At 32.6% G+C, this 21557-nt stretch overlaps 1 protein-coding gene across 1 annotated transcript; it reads right to left on the reverse strand.

Moving 5' to 3' along the window:
* Nucleotides 1-13927: 13927 nt before the first annotated feature.
* Nucleotides 13928-20861, reverse strand: LOC136232549 (wings apart-like protein 1). The gene is made up of 13 exons (XM_066021767.1): nt 20221-20861; nt 19738-19837; nt 18234-18570; nt 17485-17597; nt 16941-17069; nt 16716-16806; nt 16552-16629; nt 15824-16449; nt 15486-15751; nt 14926-15073; nt 14625-14722; nt 14457-14538; nt 13928-14281 (listed from the first exon to the last, which is right to left on the reverse strand). Exons 1-13 carry the CDS (start codon nt 20709-20711, stop codon nt 14198-14200), a joined length of 2643 nt encoding a protein of 880 aa, XP_065877839.1. The 5' UTR covers nt 20712-20861; the 3' UTR covers nt 13928-14197.
* Nucleotides 20862-21557: the final 696 nt, after the last annotated feature.

Consider the following 21557-nt stretch of genomic DNA (forward strand, 5'->3'; position numbering starts at 1 on the left):
TTTATTTTTTAGTCGCTAACAACACCACCGGCATAATCACTAGTATATTTATTAACTATGGAATTATCTCTCTTTCTATCGCTAAACTGATTTTATTGGTAATATTATTATTAATGATTATTGGTAAATTAAATTAATTATTATTTAGTATTAATCATTTTATGGAATCATATTAAATCAAGTAACATAATAAAATTAGTTAAATCAAAGCACATGATTTTAAATATTGAAGATTTAATTATATCACGTTCAAACCAAACTAGAGGTGTTTGTTTATTCCACTTTCTCCTCATAGGATAGTTTTATGTGTTTGGCTAGGGAATTACTGTTTGTCTTTATATGAAAAGTAGTTAAACAAACAACAAACCCTAACGGTAAACAACAAACAACGGGTAAACCAAACCGGCCCTAAGTTCCAAATTCATAATAAAAAGTTAAGAAGTTTCAGAATAATAAACCAAGTCAAATGTATATTACATATATATCATAATAATTTAAGGACTAGATAAATCAAAACAAGAGGCACTCTCCTTCGTACATCATTCTCGAGTTGATTGAGAGTGTGTTGAATTTTCCTCAACGATGGCATCAACCCTCTTCTGTTGTTGTCGTGCCTTAAACTGCTCTAGACGCTCTGTAAACTCGGCGGTCCTAGAACTAATGGCATCAAGCTGCTCTCTTATATTCTGAGGTGTGAGTCTTCGCTCAGGATTTTCAGCACCAGTACGAGGCAGATGTCTCGACAACACAAGAAGATGAGGCGCCTACTGCATTTGTAGGCTGTGGGAGTTCTTCAACTTGTGTGGAGGAATTTCCAACATAGGGCTCACCTTGAAAAACCCACTCATAGTACTTACGAAAAGGAATAAACCCGTGCTTGTACAAATGCAACTTGCATTCATTTGGATGTTGAAAACATCTATTTACACACTTCGAACAAGGACACCTTATATTTCCCCTGTCTAGGAATGCAGGTTTAGATAATGCAAAATCCACAAATTCCTCAACCCCAAATACAAATTGCATATTCAACATCCCGTCGTTCAACACTCTGTTATACATCCAGATTCTGTCCGCACAAACCATTTTGTTCAGCCTACAAGCTTTAAACAGATTGTTATCAGTTGTTATAAAATGGTAGTATTAAAAGGAATAAACCAGCTTCATGCACAAACTTCCATTGACCATCCACTGCAAATTTTATTCCATGCATGAGAGAAATGCAATTAGGTAATCCAAGAGGAAGAAGAAAATAAAATCAAAAAAAGTTAATTGGGCACAAGGACGGATGCAAGATAAAGTTAGAGGGGACCAAAATTTTAAAGGTGGTTGGTGGCTGGGCTGAGGGGCAGCGAGGATTTTGAGAGTTTAAAATCCTTCACCCACTATACTAAAACTAAAATGTATGTTTGGTCTAGGAGGAGCCAAGGTTCCCCAGCTATAGTGTTGGTCCGCCCTGATTAGGCAGTAATTATGAAGGTTCTATAAAAAAAAATGAAGTGTTGAATACCTTGTACCTCTTTAGCTATCTTACCAAGAGGTTTCAAGTATTTGCAGGTAGAGCAATGTGGCGTTTCATTGCAAAAGGAACGGTGTAAAGCACACCGTTAACAAAAAAAACAAAAAGAGGGATTTGACTAACCGGTTAGACTTTGATAGCGTGACATTTTGACTTTAATGACATGAAGTTACACTTTTGTTTACTTTGGTGACATGTTACAATGAATTATTGTTTTTGCTAACATGGCATAATGACTTGTTGACATGGCAAAGGTGTTTTTTCTACTTTTCCCTAATGTCTAATAGCTTAATGCAGTTTTGGAATAAATGCTCTGGATAATGTTCCATTCGAGCATTATTGATTGTCCGGATAGAAATAATGTCCGGGATAGTGCTCTACAAACTAGATGAAATCAGATAAAGTTTATCCGATTTTAAAATTGCAAAGAAGTCGGACGACACATTGTATAGATCCCTACCCAAAAGTAACACGGAGAATTGTGCTACTTCTGGAACGACTTCCAACAAGAAATGAGATAAAGATTATTCGATTTTAAAATTGCATAGAAGTCGGACAAAGATTGTCATTTGTGTTGTCCGACTTCTTTGCAATTTTAAAATTGGATAATCTATCATATGCATTATTTCTAACCGGACAATCATCATGATAATGCTCGAATGAAGCATTATCCATAGCATTTATGCCAGTTTTTGTCAGTGGAAAGTTCAGCAAGAACCAAAATTACACAGTAAAGAAGATTTCTTCTTTCAGGGACGGAATGTTCTAAGACACAAACGATGCAAATGGAGTAAAATAGCAGGACTTAACACTATTAGATAAATAATTAATACTCCTCCGTTCCATTTTATAAGTCATTCTAGGAAGTAAGTTTTTTTCCAAAATATAAGTCGTTATAGTTTTCCAAGAATTTTTAGTTTGGTTTTTCGGTCCAAGCATTAAATTTTTTATCTCGGTCCATGTATTTGAACATTTCAAGGCTTATTCCTCAACCATTATGAGAGATAAAAAAATTAAGGTAACCAATGTAAATTTATTAATTTGACTCTATACTAATTGTATTTCTTAATTTGTGTGAAGTACCCTAGAATGACATATATAATGGAATGGATCGAGAGTTGATAATCACATTGTGTTTCATAGAAAACTTTGGTGTTGTAATTATTGATTGCAAAAACAGAATTCATGTAGAAGGGTAAATGAAAGAAAAACAGAAGAAAAATAGGCATGAAAAGTATATTGCTGTTAGGACTTTAACACAAGTTTGAAATCACAATTCATAAAATGAGAATTTCCATTCACAATTTGACAACTATGCAAGAGAGTGAACTACATGGCATGAACAATTTCATGTTAACACAACCTTACATAGAACTGGACTACATGGCATCATTTTTAACACAAATTCAAAAAGAGCACATAATACTTGATACAATAAATCTCACAAACTTAAGTAAGTTTAACATATATTTATCATAACTAGGGATGACCTAAGGTTAAATGACAGAGTGTGACAGAAAGTTGGTACTTGATACAATAAATCTCGCAAACAGATTAGAAACACTCAAAGAAGCACCCAAACATTAAATGATAGCGGATCGAAGCTAAAAATACTCACAGGAAGATGAATCTTCCCTCTCTTCTTAAACTCTTTCCCCTAGAATACTAATAAGGGATCTAGGATTCACCTATAGGGATACTTGTAGTGGTCTCTTGTGATTTGTGGGTGCTAAATTGATGTTTTTTTTATTATTTTTACATAAAAAAAAAAAAAAAAAAAAAAAAAAAAAAAAAAAAAAAATTTTAAAGCCCTCTACAAGGAAATGGAATTTTCGGCATTTTCCGTGACCAATGGGTGCTGAAGCCCCCTATATCTGTACCAGGCATTCACCTGCCCCATACAGCTCATCCCTTCATAATATTCCTATCAATGGGTTGTCTGGTTCTGTATTTAGTGTTATGCAACACAACCAACTATGTTGCACGGAAAAGGACACTGAGAAAGCGAGATACGTTATTTATAAAAAAAAATATAGCTAGGAAGCCCGTATAGCTAGGAAGCCGGAATGGTGTCTTGGAATCGATTTAACTAAAAGCTTAAGGTGATAGTTAAAGCACAATCATATATCTTATATTAATCTCTGACAAATTGAAGCGGAAAAGAAACCGAAACCGAAGAAGAGTATTTGTGTAACCTGGTTGTTCCAGTGTTCCCAGATCTTGCTTAGGGGGAAAATGATGAGAATTGTGAGTAAAGAAAAGCCTGGTAACACAATTAGAGTTATTCATTGTGGATTAAAAACCCTATCCCAGTTTGTTTTTTCAAATTTCCCCAATCTCATCCGATCGGCCGATCCAGCTTGTTTTCTTCCTCGACCACATTTCTGATCACATGCACCTTAATGAGCAAGACCCAAACTCATGCCCGCAAAACAACATGAAATTACATATTCAACACTTCCTTATGATCATAGAGTCAAGTCAGTAAGAATCGACAAACAATAAGCAAAACAACATATATTCCACTAGAAAAATAGCAATATCTGAATATCAGGAACAAAAAAGGCCCAAATAAGAAGAAGAAAATAGCAACATTTGAAAACCCTAAACCCTATATGTTACGAAAATGTATAACACAAAACAAAGAGAAAAAAACTGATACCTTGCTCTTAGGAACAGAGTAGAGGTATAATGGCGGTGTACGGAAACCTCAGTCGCTTCTCCTTGCCTAGCCACCGTCTAACGAAGAGGAGAGAGAAAGAGAACTAGAGAAGGTACAGACGAAATGAAAGAACTGAAATAATTAGAGGTGAGAAGCAATTTATAATTTTCTGCCGCTTCTTCTTTTCCTTTTCAAATTTTTTTGACTTAGCGACCGAAGTATTCCTTTAACGTCCTCCGAAGGCACTGTCGCTGACTAGTTATATCAGTCCATCGCTAAATTTTGCACAAAAAATTTACCTTAGCATTTAGAGCAAGGAATAATTTTACCAATTGTACAATTTTACTCATAACGTTGGTAGTTAATAGTAATTTTATTATTAACATTCGCAAGTTGGGCCAATTTCAGATATTATTATAAAACACATATATTTTATTCTTTATTCTGCACAAATTGCATAGTACGTAGTTGGTTATAAAAAAAAGTATTTTATATATTTTTTTATAATTTAATAATAGAATTGGAGATTAATATTTATAAACTTAGCAAAATATTTGAAATTTTTTTCTAACTCATACAAGAGACAATTTATTTTTCTAATTTTAATTCTTAAAAAAAATTAACGTCTAATCATATATTTGTGATCTGTTATTAATAAGTGATAAAATGACGCATATGTAAAGTGTAGATGACAAAATTCATAACCGAAAAGACATTTTGATAAATGATTTCTCAAATTGACCCAACTTATCAAAGTTGGGGTGAAACTGCTCTTAGCTGCCAATGTTAGAAGTAAAATTGCACCATTTTAAATATTAGAGATAAAATTGCTTCTCACTATAAATGTTAGGTATATTTTTGCACCTTATTTTTTTTTTTATTCATATTACTGTGGTGAGGGGTAGGGGTAGGGGAAGACCTAAGCAAACTTGGAGGAGGGTGATCCAGAGTGATATGAGTTTATTGGGGATTGAGGAAAATATGGTAGTGGATAGAAAAGAGTGGAGGGAGAGAATTTGTGTCGCTGACACGACTTGATTTCACGGTTTTATATGATGGTTAATGTTAGCCGACCCCGAATCATTTCGGGACTAAGGCTTTGTTGTTGTTGTTGTTGTATTACTGAGGTTCGGGCATAAAAATATTAAACATTAACTTTTACTAATATACAGTAGCATTTCCATTTGCATATAAAACCAATTGTAAATTCTTACGTGGTATATAATGTTAAGTTTAAAAATATAAATAATGAATATTATATAAAAAAAATATTAGTCGAGTTTGACAAATTGAAGGTGGTGTTCAATTGCAAAGCATTCGGTATAAATGTATTTAAAAATGAGATTGATATTTGAAGGCAAAAAGTATAGTTAATCTCCTGAACTTTGACTGCTTTAAGGATTAAGTTTATGATTTATTTTTCCATATTGATTTCTTGATCATTGATTCTATTATATATTAGGTCCTTATTTAATTTTTTCGTCCAGTTTAGAAAATGAGAAGATAGATTTGGCGATTCTGATGTTGAAAATCACAAAATAGAGAGAAGAAAATCGTGTTTGGAACAATATACTGGAAATTAATTTCTATAGTTTCTATAACAGAGAAGTGCTGGAATTAGAGCTGTGTTGAAACAGCATGAGAATTATAGTCATGAATTAATCACTGTAATTAGAGCTGTTGTTGAAACGTCGATTGAATCTTTGGAACTACAGATGAAGATTTTCAAAGATACTGATCAGAATTTGCTTCTGAATCAAGATTTGGGCGATCAGAAAAACAGAAAGAAGAAGTAGAGGAGCAAGAAGAAGTTTCACTGGGTTCGAGTCTTAGGAGCGATCTTTTACCAAAAAATTGGCAAGGGAAGACTTGGGCGATCAGAAACAGAAAGAAGAAATAGAGATGAAAAACAAGAAAAGATGATATTGATTTGGAAAGATAGCATGTTTGTTTTTTGATTTTTCTTTTGTTTCTGTTATGAGAAATTGATTTTGATTAGGAAAAATAGAGCATCAGCCTGTTTGTTTTTTTATTTTTGTATTGATCAGGTATTATAGAGGATGATTCATTTGAATATATGCTTCTTGTTTGATGTTTGAATCTTTGAGATGGATCATATGAGAATAAAATCAGCAATATTGACATTGTCAAATTTATATAATTAGTTGGTTGTAGATTATTGGATCTTTATAAAGTAAATGAAGAAGTTAGACTTTGATATTTATTTTTTTTAATCTTTAAAATGCTTCAATTTGTAATGTATCAATCTTTGAGCATTCTGTTTTTTCCAGTTTGTGGTAGTTTCAAAATTAGGAATTACTTGAAAACTTACCAGATCAAAATCAAAATCTCAAAATATATAATATAGCAGTACAACATAAAGCATAAAACAAAAGGCTTAGAACTCTTATTATGATGTGTATAGGAAGAATTAAGCAATCTTTATTTTTCTCTCCTTGACAAAAGTCCTTTATTATGATAATTCATGCCATTTTCAACATTATCCTTTTATATTTAACTTTCTTTTTAAATATTAAATAAGAAAGAGCGACAAAAAGAAGATAAAATTAAGAATTGTATACTTGAATGTGGCAATGCATTATCATTATGTATTAAAGAGTTTTTTTTTTTTTTTTTTTTGATGAGAATGTATTAAAGAGTTAAAAGTTGATATTTCTGTGAATTATTATTTGTTTTGAAGGTATTAATTCATTTAGTCGCATTTTAATGAATTCTGACACTCATTTTCCATTAATTAATCACACTCCTAATTGGTGCTACATTAAATTATGCAATGTGATTGGAGAATAGATAGAAGAAATCACAACTGATATCATTAAACCACATTTTACATTCATCAGGCTTCACCTACTTTATAACATGAATTAATATATTAAATACAAAGATGAGGTATTTTTTAAGAATTCACAAACATGTATCAGTTATAAAGTATAATAATGTGTAATCTTGAATTAAGGAGAAGAATTTGATCCAAGTAATTCCACAACAATAACATAAAGATTGAGGCTTGAATAATATTTGTAATCTTGATTACTTGAAATTTACAAAGCAACTATGCTCCACCACTTCCTTAAATAAGACTTTCAACTTCAAGACAAAGAAATGGACCACGCAAATTAAAATCATTATCTATCTTAAGCTTTGCCAACCTTTTCTCTTTAAGATTATATAAAATCATATAACCCATGGAACAATAAAGCATAACCTTATCTTCTCCGTTTGAATATCCTAAAACATTGGAAAATCGATAATAAAACATGCTAAAAGAAGAGGGTTCGGTAATGGAGAACAATTTTATCCAAGTAAACTGATTAACTCCATCCGTCTTCCTAATATACAAATCACACTGAGGTGACATAGATCTAAAGAAATAGCTCATGCAAAGACACCCTTTTAAAACATGCAATCTCGTTGAGTCTGGCTTGATTGAGCAAACAGGTTGAGGGACTACGGAGAACGTCTCTTTTCTCACATCAAATGACATAATCTCTGAATTCCCATCATTAAATTTGTAAAGTAACCAATTCAAGTGTAGATTTCCATCCTTAAAGTAACCAAATCCAAGATTTGTATCAAATCTGTCTCCCATGTAAGGGAAATCCAGAACTCTTCTCCAAATATTTGATTTCAACCCATAAATCCAAAATTGAACTTCAAATTCATGTTTTCGCTGGACACATATCATTAAACAAGCCTTGTATTCATCATTAGAGTCATCATAGCCCAATCCTGACCTAATTATTTTGTAATATTTAATGTTGGCTGGGAATTCTATTGGGCAATCAGGAAGACTCTTATACTTGCGGGTAGATGGATTCCATAGAAAAATTCTAACTTTCAATTTACGACCATACCTCTCTCTACTTGGAGACAAAAGAACCAAACCCTTACAATAACCACAAACTTCCATGCATGAAGAAGTGACTGGTTTTTCTAGGCATAAAACCTCTTTTTCAATATCGACATTCACATCACAAACTTTAAATTTGTTATAGTCAAAGTCCGAGAAAACAAATTTGTGGAGATTGAAGTTTTCAGAAGACTTACTGAGATGCGTATTTATAAAATAAGGGTCATCGATCACTGTACATAAACATTTAGAAAGAAACCTGAAACGTTTAAGAGATTTCACCGGCAACCACAACATTATTTCGGTTATCAACTCTTGTGGAAGTTCTGCCATTGCCACCCTCACTCTAATCTGAATAGAAGTGTGAATAGTTTTAGGGTTAATTACATGAGAGTAGAAAAGTTATATTCAAAATGGTCTATGGAAAGCCATATATATATAGTTATATAATGGTTAGTAGAGAATTATATCTCATCGATGGAATTTATTTTATTATTTAGTTTATAAAACGTTTTATTACTTACCGTGGTTTTAATTGTCATTAATATGAATTAATTCAGTAAAATTAATTCTTCCTTAGTTGAATTGATTGAGAGAAAAAACATTCCAACAGTCTGCCCATAAGAGTGATGTTTTATTTATCCAAAATATATACACATTTCATCTCAAAAAAATTCTTTCTACCAAATTTTGTTGAGCTTCTAGAATTTCTATTTCGATTATTTCATCTTTTTTTGTGGGGATAATTGGACATATGCAATTAGAGTTCGACTCGTATTTCTATTGCATCTGGGAAGACTGGTTGTCGATTGTGGAAAATTCTGTCTGAAGGAAATTGATTAGAATTTTCTCCTTCAGTTCATTCAATTCATTTAAATGTTTATTATTTATTTTCTTCAATTGAATAAAATGATTAGTCTGTTCTTGAATTTTGTTTTTTAATTAATGATGAAATTAAAGATTTTTAGATTATATAAATTGTCACTAAAAAATTTATATATATATATAAAAGCTTAACTTAAAGATTATTTTTTTTAGAAAACCTAAAAACTAATTTTTAATGATGTGTCAAAAAAAAATAAAAAAAGATTTTAACAAAATATAAAATTAGAATGGCGGTTACTAGAGAAATCAATCCCATTAATGGAATTAATGTTTATTGTTAATCTTTAAAATGTTTTACCGGTTATACTAATTTTAATTATCATTAACGTGAATTTATTAAGTAACATTAAGAATTATTCTTGAATTAATTGGGAGAAAAATATATTTGAATACTCTATCTATAAGAGTAATTTTTTTCTCATTCGAAACATATAGACAATAAATATGAAAATTTATAAATGTAGTTATAAATTTGGATGTAATTTAAACATAAGATATCATATTATTTGGTCCCTTTTAGATCTAAATAGGTATTATAACTATATTTATAATAAAGATGTGGGTAAGGTTCCTGTGTTTTTACGTAATACACTAGTTATTCTTTATGTTTTTAAAAATAATTATATAGTCTCTCAATTTTTATTTTCATCAACTGTTTAGTCCTTATATTTGAGTGTGATCAAATTAGACTAAATAAAATTTAAAATACCAAAATCACCCTTTACTATATTTTTTAATAATAAAATATTCATTTTTTCTATTTTATGTTTTTTTCCTTCATAATAATAATCTCTCCAATATTAGTTAATTGGGTGCCCGCTATGGTTACTTTGTTCTATTAATTTTCATATAATTATAAATTTTAATTTACTAGTGTAGAACTTATTTATTAGAAAAAATAAATAATAAATATTGTAAAAATTATGAAAATAGGAGTAGTTACCGTACGTAGCGATGAAAGCGAGAAAACCAGGGACGACCGAAAACGATGAAAGCGAGATAACAAGGGACGACGACCGAAAACGTACCGGAGAAGGAGACCGGAGGGGACGCACGAGATCGGGTGGTGGTCCGACTTGGGCGGCTGCGGTGCGTTCTGGACTGGCGGAGAGTAAGTCGCGCGATTCGGTGGCTGGAGAGAATAAGAAATATAATTTTTTGGGTAAATTTTAAATAAAACCCCTGTGGTTTTACTAATTTTCAGATAAATGAATGTGCTTTACTTTTTGTCAAAACGAGGACTGAGGTTTTCAACTTTAGCAAAATAAGGAGTTTTTCGATTGATACTATTAACATCACCCTTGACGATTTCAAAAATGACATATTTTAAAAATTACTAATATTCTAAGCAACTTTAATTCTTCAACTTTTTTATTTTGAGATTATTTAGATGATGTTTGGTAAAGAGAGAGAAAATTAATGTTCAGAGAAAGAAAGTTCCAAAAAAAATGATTTTCGAAAATCGCAAATGTAGTTCCATAGTAAATATAATATTGAACAACTTTAATTCTTGAAAATTTTCATTTTCAGGTCGTTAAAGATGGTTTTAATAGCATTAATTCAAAAGATCCTTGTTTTATTAAAAGTGCGAAACCTCAATCCTCGTTTTGACAAAAAGTAAACCACAGTCCTTTATCTGAAAATCAGTGGAACCACAAGGATTTTATTTGAAATTTACCCTAATTTTTTTAATAATTAATATACACAAGTATAAAAAAAATTGGTGTGTATATACCACACAAACTTATTAAAACTATTTTTATTATATTTGAAAACTAGAAAATAAGTTATTTTATTTGTATAATTATGGGTAATTTTGTACTTTCATGTATAAAAATAAACAAAGAGATTAAGAGTTGATTAAGGTAAAACCTAAAAATCTTAGGGTAATTAATTTATTAGTCCCTGACAAAACAAACTATTTAATCCCTGTATTTTCAAAAACATATGGTAAGGTCCCTAACCTTTTTCTCAGTGAACTGTTTAGTCCTTTCGTCTATTTGTTAGATTTTTTACCGTTTATGACTTCGAAAATGACTAAATTACCCTTTACGATTTACCTTCAAACTTCAGAAGAGGAAATCCAATTTAGAAGAAGAAGCTATTTGTATGGAGAACAAGAAAAAAAAAATAGATCCAATGCTTACGAATTTGAACGATTAAGAAGAAAATTAAGAAAAAGAACACTCAAAGTTGATTTCAGATGCATTGGGGTTTAAAGGAAAGGAAAATAAAAGAAAAAAAGAACGCAACTTCAAATTGACTAACAAAATCTTCATGAGAGTCTAACGGCAGGGACTAAACAGTTCACCGAGAAAAATGTTAGGGACTTTACCGTGTGTTTTTAAAAATACAGAGACTAAACAGTGTGTTTCGTCAAAATATAGGGACTAATAAATTAATTACCCAAAATCTTATAATAAAACGACTAAAGGATAGAGATTGGGATGTACAATTTACCCATGTGTACCGAAACGGCGATCAAGCTGCTGACTGGATGACAAATTTCGCAGGCTCATATGCCCTGGGACATCACGAGTATGGTGCGCCTCCTGCAAGTCTCCAGAACATTCTCCTTGAAGACCGGTAAGGCCGGACTTCGGTTCGAATGGTTGTACATTAGAATAACTATTCTTCTCTCTTTTTGTCTTCTTCCTGTTCCCTGAGCTTAAACGTCTTCCTGATCTCAAAAAAAAATCTTATAATAACATGATGGACCTACTGATAAGTTAAATAAAAATATAGGAACCTTATAATTAATTATCCTTAAAAAAAAAATATATATATATATATATATAGTTAAAAAATATAAGCCTCCTTTGACTATGATCCCTGAATACAAAACCACACATATAAGAATAAATAAATTAAAAAACTTAAAACGTAGTGTAATAAAAAAACAAAACAAAAAAAACAAACAGGAGGGAACTGAACTTTTTCTGTTGAATAATATTAACCAATTCTCTAAAACTACATCATAAAATAATTCTTGAAAAATAACTAAAAATCACACGGATGATATGTTCCACCTTCCAAACACATAATGGATTAGATACGACATAAGATTGCAACAGGTTTGAATCCCCTTGATTTTTCCAATAAAGTTCAAATGCTACCGTATCGTTTTCGGAAAATTACAGATTTACTTTTAACATATGAAATTGTGCACTTTTACTTCTAACATTATCAAGTTAGATTAATTTTATCTCTATTTAATATAAAACTTTAACCGAGTGACTTGACATTGATTCGATTGTCAATCGAATCTTCCGAACAAACGTATCGATAAATCAAAATAATTTTATATCTTATTACATGTTTATAACTATTTTAATAATATAGTAAACATTTTAAACATTTTTATGTGAGTAAATTGTATGTAACAAACTTAAATATTAACATCTCGATAGATTATTTGTAACTATTTTGATAACATAATAATATAACTGATGTTTGAAATGTCAGAAATGACAATTAAATAACAAGTTAAATAAAAGTAAATAAATCTATTTAAACATTTAATTAAGTAGGGGATAAAATTACATCATTTCTTACATCAAGAGTAGAACATATTTCTCTAAAAAATACAAATTTTACCTTATCCCAATTTTTTTATATATCAATGAATTGGGTTTTATGTAGAACTTGTTTTTAGTCAAATTAGTGTTTACATGATGATGGCACGTAAAGTTTTAGACCCAATACATATTAATTAAAAAATGATAAAAACTTTTAAAAATATTATTATATTCTTTTTGTATTTTTAATATTGTTATTATAATTTTTAAATTATTATTATATTCTCATAGGTACTTTTATATTAGAGATGACAAAATTCAACAGTGAAAACAGGGTGCCTTCTATGCTTACTTTGTTTTTGACAAAGTAAGCTTTACTTTGTTTTTTCTACCATTGGATGAGATTACTTTGTCAAAATTCATCACCATCCAATGGTAGAAAAAACAAAATAAGGCTTACTTTGTCAAAAACAAAGTAACCATAGCCTAACCCGTGAAAACAGTACAAACTCACACAAAATTAGCCATTATAACTTTATTAAATAGGTTTTGGGTCAAATTGCATTGACTTGATAAAGAAACAAAATGAAATTATATTTAAGATCGTTTGGTTTATGTATTGTTTGCTGCTGCTTTTTGCTATTACAGTTTGTTGATGAAAATGGCTGTTTTTTCAAAAAACATGATTCTCTGCTCTAGTAAAATGCTACTTTTTAAGGCATAAAAGACAAACAAGAGGTCTCTAATCAAACATCCAAACCTCTCTAGCTTTTGAAGTAAAAAGGCAAACTGGAGCATGAAAATGAACAACCAAACACTCATTTATATTCTTTTATGGAAATTTTATATTTATATTTGGATTGACTCATGTAATACTAACTCAATAGATAGCCGATATACAAACACGAACCTTTTATACACAAATTGCTGCCCTAGTTTCATGCATGGTCATAAGACTTCAAATCTGTGTTTTATTCTCCCATGGAAGTTCCTTACAAGTGCATATTGACCCCTTCTTCATTTCCTGCCTGTAACCTGTATTCCGAGCGGACTGCAACTACAGTTTATCGCTGTATTTGTAGAGAACTGCAAATACAACGAATCAACTTCACCAAGACCAATCCAATAGTTCAGGTTCCAGTGCTGCTAATAATGTGTGGGAAGGATTACAGTCTTCAATTCCCAGGAATTGAAAACTATAGAACAAGTCCAAAAAATAAAGATTATGTTCCGAAATTTGAGACGAAATCCCTGCCGTTAGACAAAACAAACCCCACACTAAAGTCGATCATCTAATCCTCAGTTTCCTTGACAAACATGCTGGATCAAGTCTTTCTGAATAAATTAATCTGTTTGTAACTTCTGTGACTTTTCACGGTTCCGTGACAATAGTCATGAATGAAACTCATTTTTTTTTACTATCTTTACTGAGAATGCATAAAAACAGTCATGAGAGCTGATCACACACAATGCACAAAGGAATATAATGTGATTCTATTCTGCTATCATTTTTGTATACAAGCAAGAGTACCCGTCTGCACCATGCGTAAAGAATACTGTAGACGAGAGAAAAAGAAGGAAAAAAAATGTTGCAGATGTTAATCAGACTAAAGTGCACGCAGGCAGTCAGTTTCGATGGGTGTGCTGCTGTGCAGCAGCAATCTAACGAAATTGTGTATAAAAGAAAAATGATCTGAAAAGAAGAAGAGAGGCTGTACAAAAAATTTGTATTTCCTGCATTCTCACGGGATCCTACATGATTCGATTACTTCGGTCACAGCTTTATGAGTCTCCGGTGAAATCATGTTTAATGTCAAGTGAAATGCCTGGGAGAGAAGGATGAATTAGTTTACTAAACCAAATACTTACTAAGTGATATCAATTTAGGAGGACGTCCTCTTAAAATGATTTCGAAGAGGCCAAACAAAACGGCTTGCATGTCCGTGTGCGTTGAGATAATATATCATACTTTAAAGTAACATATCAAGAATAAATGCATACCACAAATCTCTCCAACACAGGAACAAGGACAGCCAGGCTGTGATTAGGAAGCCAACCAGCAATAGAATCGCGTATGTGCTTACTGTCGAATAACCAAAGAAAAAAATAAGACTAGGACAAACAACAAACCATAATAACAAGCGAGATGGAAATTCATAACAGTCCTACCTTCCTGTAGAAAGGAATGCAAGTAAAAGTGCTGCGTAAGCTTCTACGATCATCTTCTCAGCTTCCTTCTCTCCTTGTAGCATAGCTGCTTCATCATTCTGAAGCATCAAATACCAATTACAATTAATTTTTTCAAGCATTAAAAAGTATCATTGCTCTACAAAAATTATCATCCAGCAATAAAAATATCTTAATAAAGTAATATTTACATAAAATCTACCTGCTGGAATATATTCTCAAGCATAAAATCTAATCCGGAAAAATTAGCATAAACAAAATATTCAATAAGTTTACTACTCACCCATTCCACGACATTTCCATCTCCAGATGCATCTGCTGCTCCTTGGTTGGCTAGAAAGACTGAGCACAGAAGTGGAATAACATCCTTGCCACTCTCATCTGCCCTATCTGATCTAGGTAACGGAACCGTTGTTGCAGCAAGCCTTGATCTGCAGCAAACATTAATTTAAGTTTTGGATGCGCAAAAATTTGAATTTAGCTTGTAGTAACTGAAATTACAATAGCCATCACGAAAAGCACGAGATTGTTGGTAGAACAAAAAAAAAAAAAAAAAAAAAAAAAAAAAAAGTGGTCTTGATAAACATATGCATCAGCAAACATTTTCCAAAGGATTATATGGTTTCATTCCATCAAGAATTTTTAGGAAGATGCAGATATGGCAGCGATTCAAATGAATGATAGAACATTGAGAACCAGCAAACTCTAGAAGAGGACGAAATCAACTTTGACAAGCAAAAAGCTTTCATGTAAAAATAGAAGCAAACACATTAGGTATCAGCAAAACATTTCAATTATTCAAAGCAAACATCTGCAGGAGCATGAAGAGTTATTGAGTTTAACCTGTTATGCCCATCCTTCTCAACCAAGTTCACAAGGAGCCCCAATATTGCAACAAGGAAATCCAACTCTTGATCTGTAAGATGATTATCTTTCCGATTATCAATTTCGATACACGAAATGTCCTCTTTCATTCCATTGATGTCCGAGGATGGTGAACCAAATGAAGGGAAGTGGCTAGCAATCAAATAAGACATTGTCTCCAGTCCTCCACATCCAGCAATTTGCTCACAACCAATAGGGTTGTCATTTGTTAAATTCATTAGAACCTGCCAAGTAAAAAACATTACAAACAAGAACAACAAAATGCCAAGAAATTCATAAGTTGGCCAGAAAATTACCTTGACTGCAGTAAGAAGACAGTCTGCCATAAGAACAAAATGTTCTTCCTCACCAGCACTGCAAAGAGATTTTGTCTCTGAAGGTTGATGTTCGGTATTTCTTGATTTTTGTTGGTAATTTTCAGCATTACTTGATTTTTCTTGGCTTCCCTGCTGATATTGGCAGACATCTTCAAGTTGTTTTGAGGTTACACGACGATTTCGAGATCGAGATTGAGATTTTTTCGGCTTTTCTGACAGTAATTCCCACTTCGAGGGCTGAACATCATCTTCATCAAATGCAAAAGGATCTAAGCTATCCTCTAAGGGTTCACATTCAGTAATTTTTTTACATTTAGTTCTATCAGGAAGCCCAATTTTTTTCCTCAAACCATTACTAGATAAAAGTCTTCCACTATTAGAAGTCCTTGACGAACCACTACATGAGCTGGATGTGGAAGAACGGACTCTCAATTTTAACTGGGAAGCATCATTCAGGAATGTAGCAGTAGTTTCAGAACTGGAAGCAGGAAAATCAAACTGGGAATTTGATTTCTGAGATTTAATAGAACTTTTTCCAGAGGAGGTCTGTTCTGAGTCACAGCAATTTGAGGAAGAACTAATGTATATGATTTCATTGTCATCTACTGCAAATTTAAACGAAATCCGTTATTAAATAAAAACAAAAACAAAATTGAAGTATCAGGAGGTAGCAGGAATATTTTAGAAATGTAATGAAATTCAAATACCTTTGCCATCTCTATCAGAAAGACTGCAAGGCTTTCCATTATTTGAGACAGCCTTCGAACTTTTAAGTAGATAAAGACCTAGAAAACAAGGCAATTGGTCATCATACTCAAACCACATTAAAACAAAAGACCCATAAAACAAACTGCAGAGAGGGGAAACTTACCTGATAGAATCTTGATAACACTAATGATTAGCTTTGTAAATGAAACACCGCGTCGACAATCAGAGTTTCCTTTCATTCCAAGCAAATGACCCTATATGAGGAGGAGAAAAAGTAAATTAATTAATTAACTATCTATAACTCAATGAGTCAGGAGCCTAATTTTTATCAACTGGAGGATGAATGAAAGAAGAGAAAAATTAACAAGGCAAGTGAAACTAAATCTACCTGGTTATCTTTACTGAGGAATGTAGCATTTTCCATGATTTTCAAACATTTCATAAGCAGGACCAGGCTCTGCAACCGTGAGTCATCTTTCTTGTCCTGCATTTTAGGTGACCCATTCTCTTTCCAACTCTGCAAATAATTTGCTACCAGTAATTTAAAATGCCATAGAGAATCGATTAAAGGAAGACATACAGTAAATTATTATAAAAAATAATGCCCAAGTCAGTACCAAAAAACTAGTACTAAAGGAGAGTGTAAGAAATTGCCATCCTACACAACGTTATTGATGTTAATTTAATCCATGTAAAATGAGGGATAAGCACAGTAGCATGCTTCAGCTCCCTCCTCTGCTAAAGACCACTTCCTCTGATAGTTTACAAGAAAATATATCATCAAGAATAGAATGTTCAAGTAATATTGCCTCTAACATCACAGTCGCTCAAGCTTCACGGAAGGGAGTTCCTCATTCAAGATATTTCTATTCATAATATTTAACAAAAGTGCAAATTTAACTATGAGATTAAATAAACATACAAGCTCACACCTCCATAACAGAGTGACAATTCATGACAACTTCGAAGACAGCATCAAGTCCTCCTAGTTCTCGGAATATCTCCTTAAAGTTGCCCCCAGTCTTCCTTACTATGCCAGACGTATCTGAAATAAGGTGAATCACGCTATGAGATATGATGTGTATATCAATTCTTAATTTTTATCCAAGTCAAAGAATTCAATATAAATAACATTAATCACTTTTGGCTCCAGCAATTGCTAACATCCCAGAAAACCTACTGAGTTTGTCATGCAGCATGAAAAGATAAAAGGAAATTGTGAGGGATGGGCCCTAAAATGGTAAGAGGAGATGTCATTGGGATATTTAGAGGATAAGCTAAGCGACACAGTAATAAATTCAATGGTATACAAAAGAACAAAGTTTCAGGGGAGAAAAGAGAGAAGAAGAAAAAAAAAAAAAAAAAAAAAAAAAGCAAAGTGCAACAGTAATCCAAGCAAAATTTCAAAATAAAAAAAAAAATTGAGCAATCAATATTAGAGAACAGAAATTGGCCACTACTATACATGGTGTTACTCTAACACCGAGTTGAAGGGACAACAACATTCAATTCCTGAATGAGTCGAACAAGTTTTTTAAATGAAAAAAAAAAGTGTTTGAATCACTAATGCTATATGGATGTTAAAAATGGTCTAAGATAATCAAACTCATACATCTGCTATTAGAGAAAAAAAAAATAGCAGCTAAAGCATGTGATAATAGAACAATATTAGCTAGAATACCTTCCAAAGAAATCTTAGATAAGCAAGCTTTCTCCGTGGTCAACAAAGCTATCCATTTTGGGCAAATTTCTGGCCTCTCCATTCCACTGTCATCCTCAAAGATGTTTATGTCCTTACAGCTAACAAGAATTTCTTGAACTTTAGCAACAATGGCAGCAGAACTGGAATCTCCAGGTTTATTTACATCTCTCAAAATGCCAGAATCTTTCCGCACTGCTAAAAGTTTACTGCCAATATTTCGAGATTTTTCTTCAGTAGCAAAAGAATCAATTGGTTTCAACAATTTCATTAGAAAATGGATGCAATCAGGTGACTCCAACAGGTGATCATCTTGACCCTGAAATATTGGAATATTGAAATTTGATCATACTCAGCAACTTCATCACAGGAAGCATAAATTATCAAGAAAAGTAAACCCAAATTTCATAAGCAAAAAAATATAACTTAATCTGAAAGTAAATGAGTAATGTAATGTATGATTCTTCCCAACATTTATATCAAGCAGAATGTTTTAAAATGTACTGCACTCTAGACGGAGTTGAATCAAGTGAAAAAACATAAACTCAAGGAAAATATTAATTTATAGTTCATATCATACAGTATTGGTAAGAAGCACAGGTAACATAACCCCATACAGAAGTCCAAACAGAATGAAAGCGCGCCACGAAGCTAAAAACACAGTTACAACAACAACAACAAAGCCTTAGTCCCGAAATGATTTGGGGTCGGCTAACATGAACCATCAGCTAAAAACACAGTTACATGAAGATAAAAACACAACATAGTCTCATGAATTACAAATGGAAGGAATTTTCTGCCTAGAATTGAACCATTAAAATAGAGGGCGAGCCTTGGCGCAACGGTAAACGTTGTTGTCGTGTGACCAAGAGGTCACGGGTTCGAGTCTTAGGAGCGGCCTCTTGCCAAATAAATTGGTAGGGGAAGGCTTGCTCCCAGTACACAACTTGTGGTGGGACCCCTCCCCCGACCCTCGCTCAGCGGGGACGCGTAGCGCACCGGGCCGCCCTTTATTGAACCATTAAAATAGTCAGTTTCAGCTTTGTTCATTAACAATGTGACTAGGAAGTAAGAAGTCATAGATGTTTATTTTTGCAGCATCTGAGAAGCTTTTAGCTGTTTTCCTAAGATGACCACTTCTAAGAAAAGTTCAATCTAAGATCTATCCATATAACAAATGGCTTATGTAACCACCAAAGGAAGGAAAATCTACATTTGCAATTGAGCCAATGATTGGATCTCATTTCCCAATTTGCCACAGTTTCCAAAACGCAATAAAATCTTAAAGAAATACATAATTGAGGCGAAAAGCTTGTAATTTTTCTCCTGGCCCAGTCATATATCTATTAAATTAGCTTTTCCAGAAGATAGTGCCTTGGAAATAAGGTGCTTCCAGAATAAATTATCGACCATTGAAGCACAATAATAAATTACAGCATCCGAACTTTCACTAGAGTAATGATCAACCAAGCAGGAAAAAACTTACATCACCCGTCAAAACATAGAAAAGTGTTGAAGTAGCCAGATTGCTGGATAAATCATCAAGGCTCAGACCCAAAATAGCATCAATTATTGTCTTAGCCAACCTGAAACAGTGAAATGAGTCTAACGTAACTAAAATATAATTCTGCAAAGCCAGAATAATAAACTGACAAAAACAAAATTAAAGAGAAAAAGTTAACAATGGTTGTTCCTTCTGCATATGTAGTCTACCTCGTTAAACATGGAAACTTTTTTCGGTTCACAAAAGTCACGAATTGCAAGAAGTAAACCAAAAACTAATTCAAAAATTCAAAGTCGAACGAAAGAATTCTAAAATGAAAATCCACTCCACATTCAAAATATTGCAAATTTCAAACACCCACCAACTAAATCTCTAAGATTCATTACAATATCAATATTTAAACACAAACTCCACCAGTATTACTCAAATTTGAAAAAAAAAAAAAAAAAAAAAAAAACAACATACCCTTGAGCCCTCAAGAGCCGTCGTTGGTGCGCAGTTCCACAAATCGACAAAAGAGACAACAAGCTGGCTCTCCTGATCCTAACAGGCTGACCTTTCTTCAATCCGTCAAGCGCAAAATTAACCTCATCAACATGCTCCATCATCTCCCCAAACTCCTGCGCCTCCATCAAAGTCGAAGTAAAAGGCACAAACGACCCAGAATTGCAATTCCCGGAGGCGGCTTTCTCGGCCTTCCCATTCCTCGGTTTCTTCGACTTCCTGACAACATCTCCATTCGACAAATCATTATCTTGAGTGGAATTGAAGTTGTAGGGATCGGGATCGATGGAAGGCCAAAGGGAGGAAGATTCTTGAGAAGAAAAAGGAACACTATATAAATCTTGACAATGGTTTTCTTGGGAAAGAGAAAACGAATCCCTGAAAGATTCGTCGGAATCGGAGTATGTCGTAGATAAGCCTCGGTTTCGGCGACCGTAAGTTCTAACGATCATCTTTTTGAATTCTCACCTCCTCTTTTGCTTATCTCGAAGAACTGAAACTCGCATGAATGGAAACTCAGGGGCTTTTTGGGAAATCAAAATTCAAATTCAAATTCTCTCCAGAGATTGAGCTGAAGGAGGAAGGTGAGGTTTTGGACAACTGCAGATACAAGAGAAAGGAGGCCGTTTGTTTGGTTAATTTAAGTGGGTGACTTTTTCATGTTTTCCGGGTTCGGGTCGGGTTTGAATATGGATACGGATACGGATTATCCGTTATTTCAAAATTACAATCATACCCTTTCCCACGCGGATTTCATTACTGCATTATCTTTTGGTCCATTGGTTAATAAAGGTAAATTTTGACTGCTCTGTGGATAAAGGTACTTCATTAATTATTTTACTGTGTCTTTTTTCTAATCCAAGGCAAATTTATTAACTAAAATTAAAATACAAATAATCTACATAGATATATAAAGATTTAACTTTAAATGGAAGTTCATAAGATGAGATATCAGCAAAATGTTGATGTATCAAGTCATGAATTTTATTTACGTGTATAATTATCATTAATGTGGAATTAATTTCTTATTAAGTGAATTATTTTTTATTTAATTGAGATAAAAAAATATTCCAAAGAGTGATTTTAGAAAGTATTCTAAGAAAAATTAAATATAAGTTTTATTTAAACTTTGTGTCATTTTGAGTTGTGGTTTCCAGAAAATTAAATCACACTAGGAGAATTAAATGGAATTAATGTTTTATAACCAGCATCCAAAATAACAACTCGGCATATTTACTGATATGTCAAATTTTGATCTTTTTATTATTATTTTAGAGAACACCTAAGAAAATTAAGGG

Source organism: Euphorbia lathyris, chromosome 6 (genome assembly GCF_963576675.1).
Source record: "Euphorbia lathyris chromosome 6, ddEupLath1.1, whole genome shotgun sequence".
NCBI lineage: Eukaryota > Viridiplantae > Streptophyta > Magnoliopsida > Malpighiales > Euphorbiaceae > Euphorbia > Euphorbia lathyris.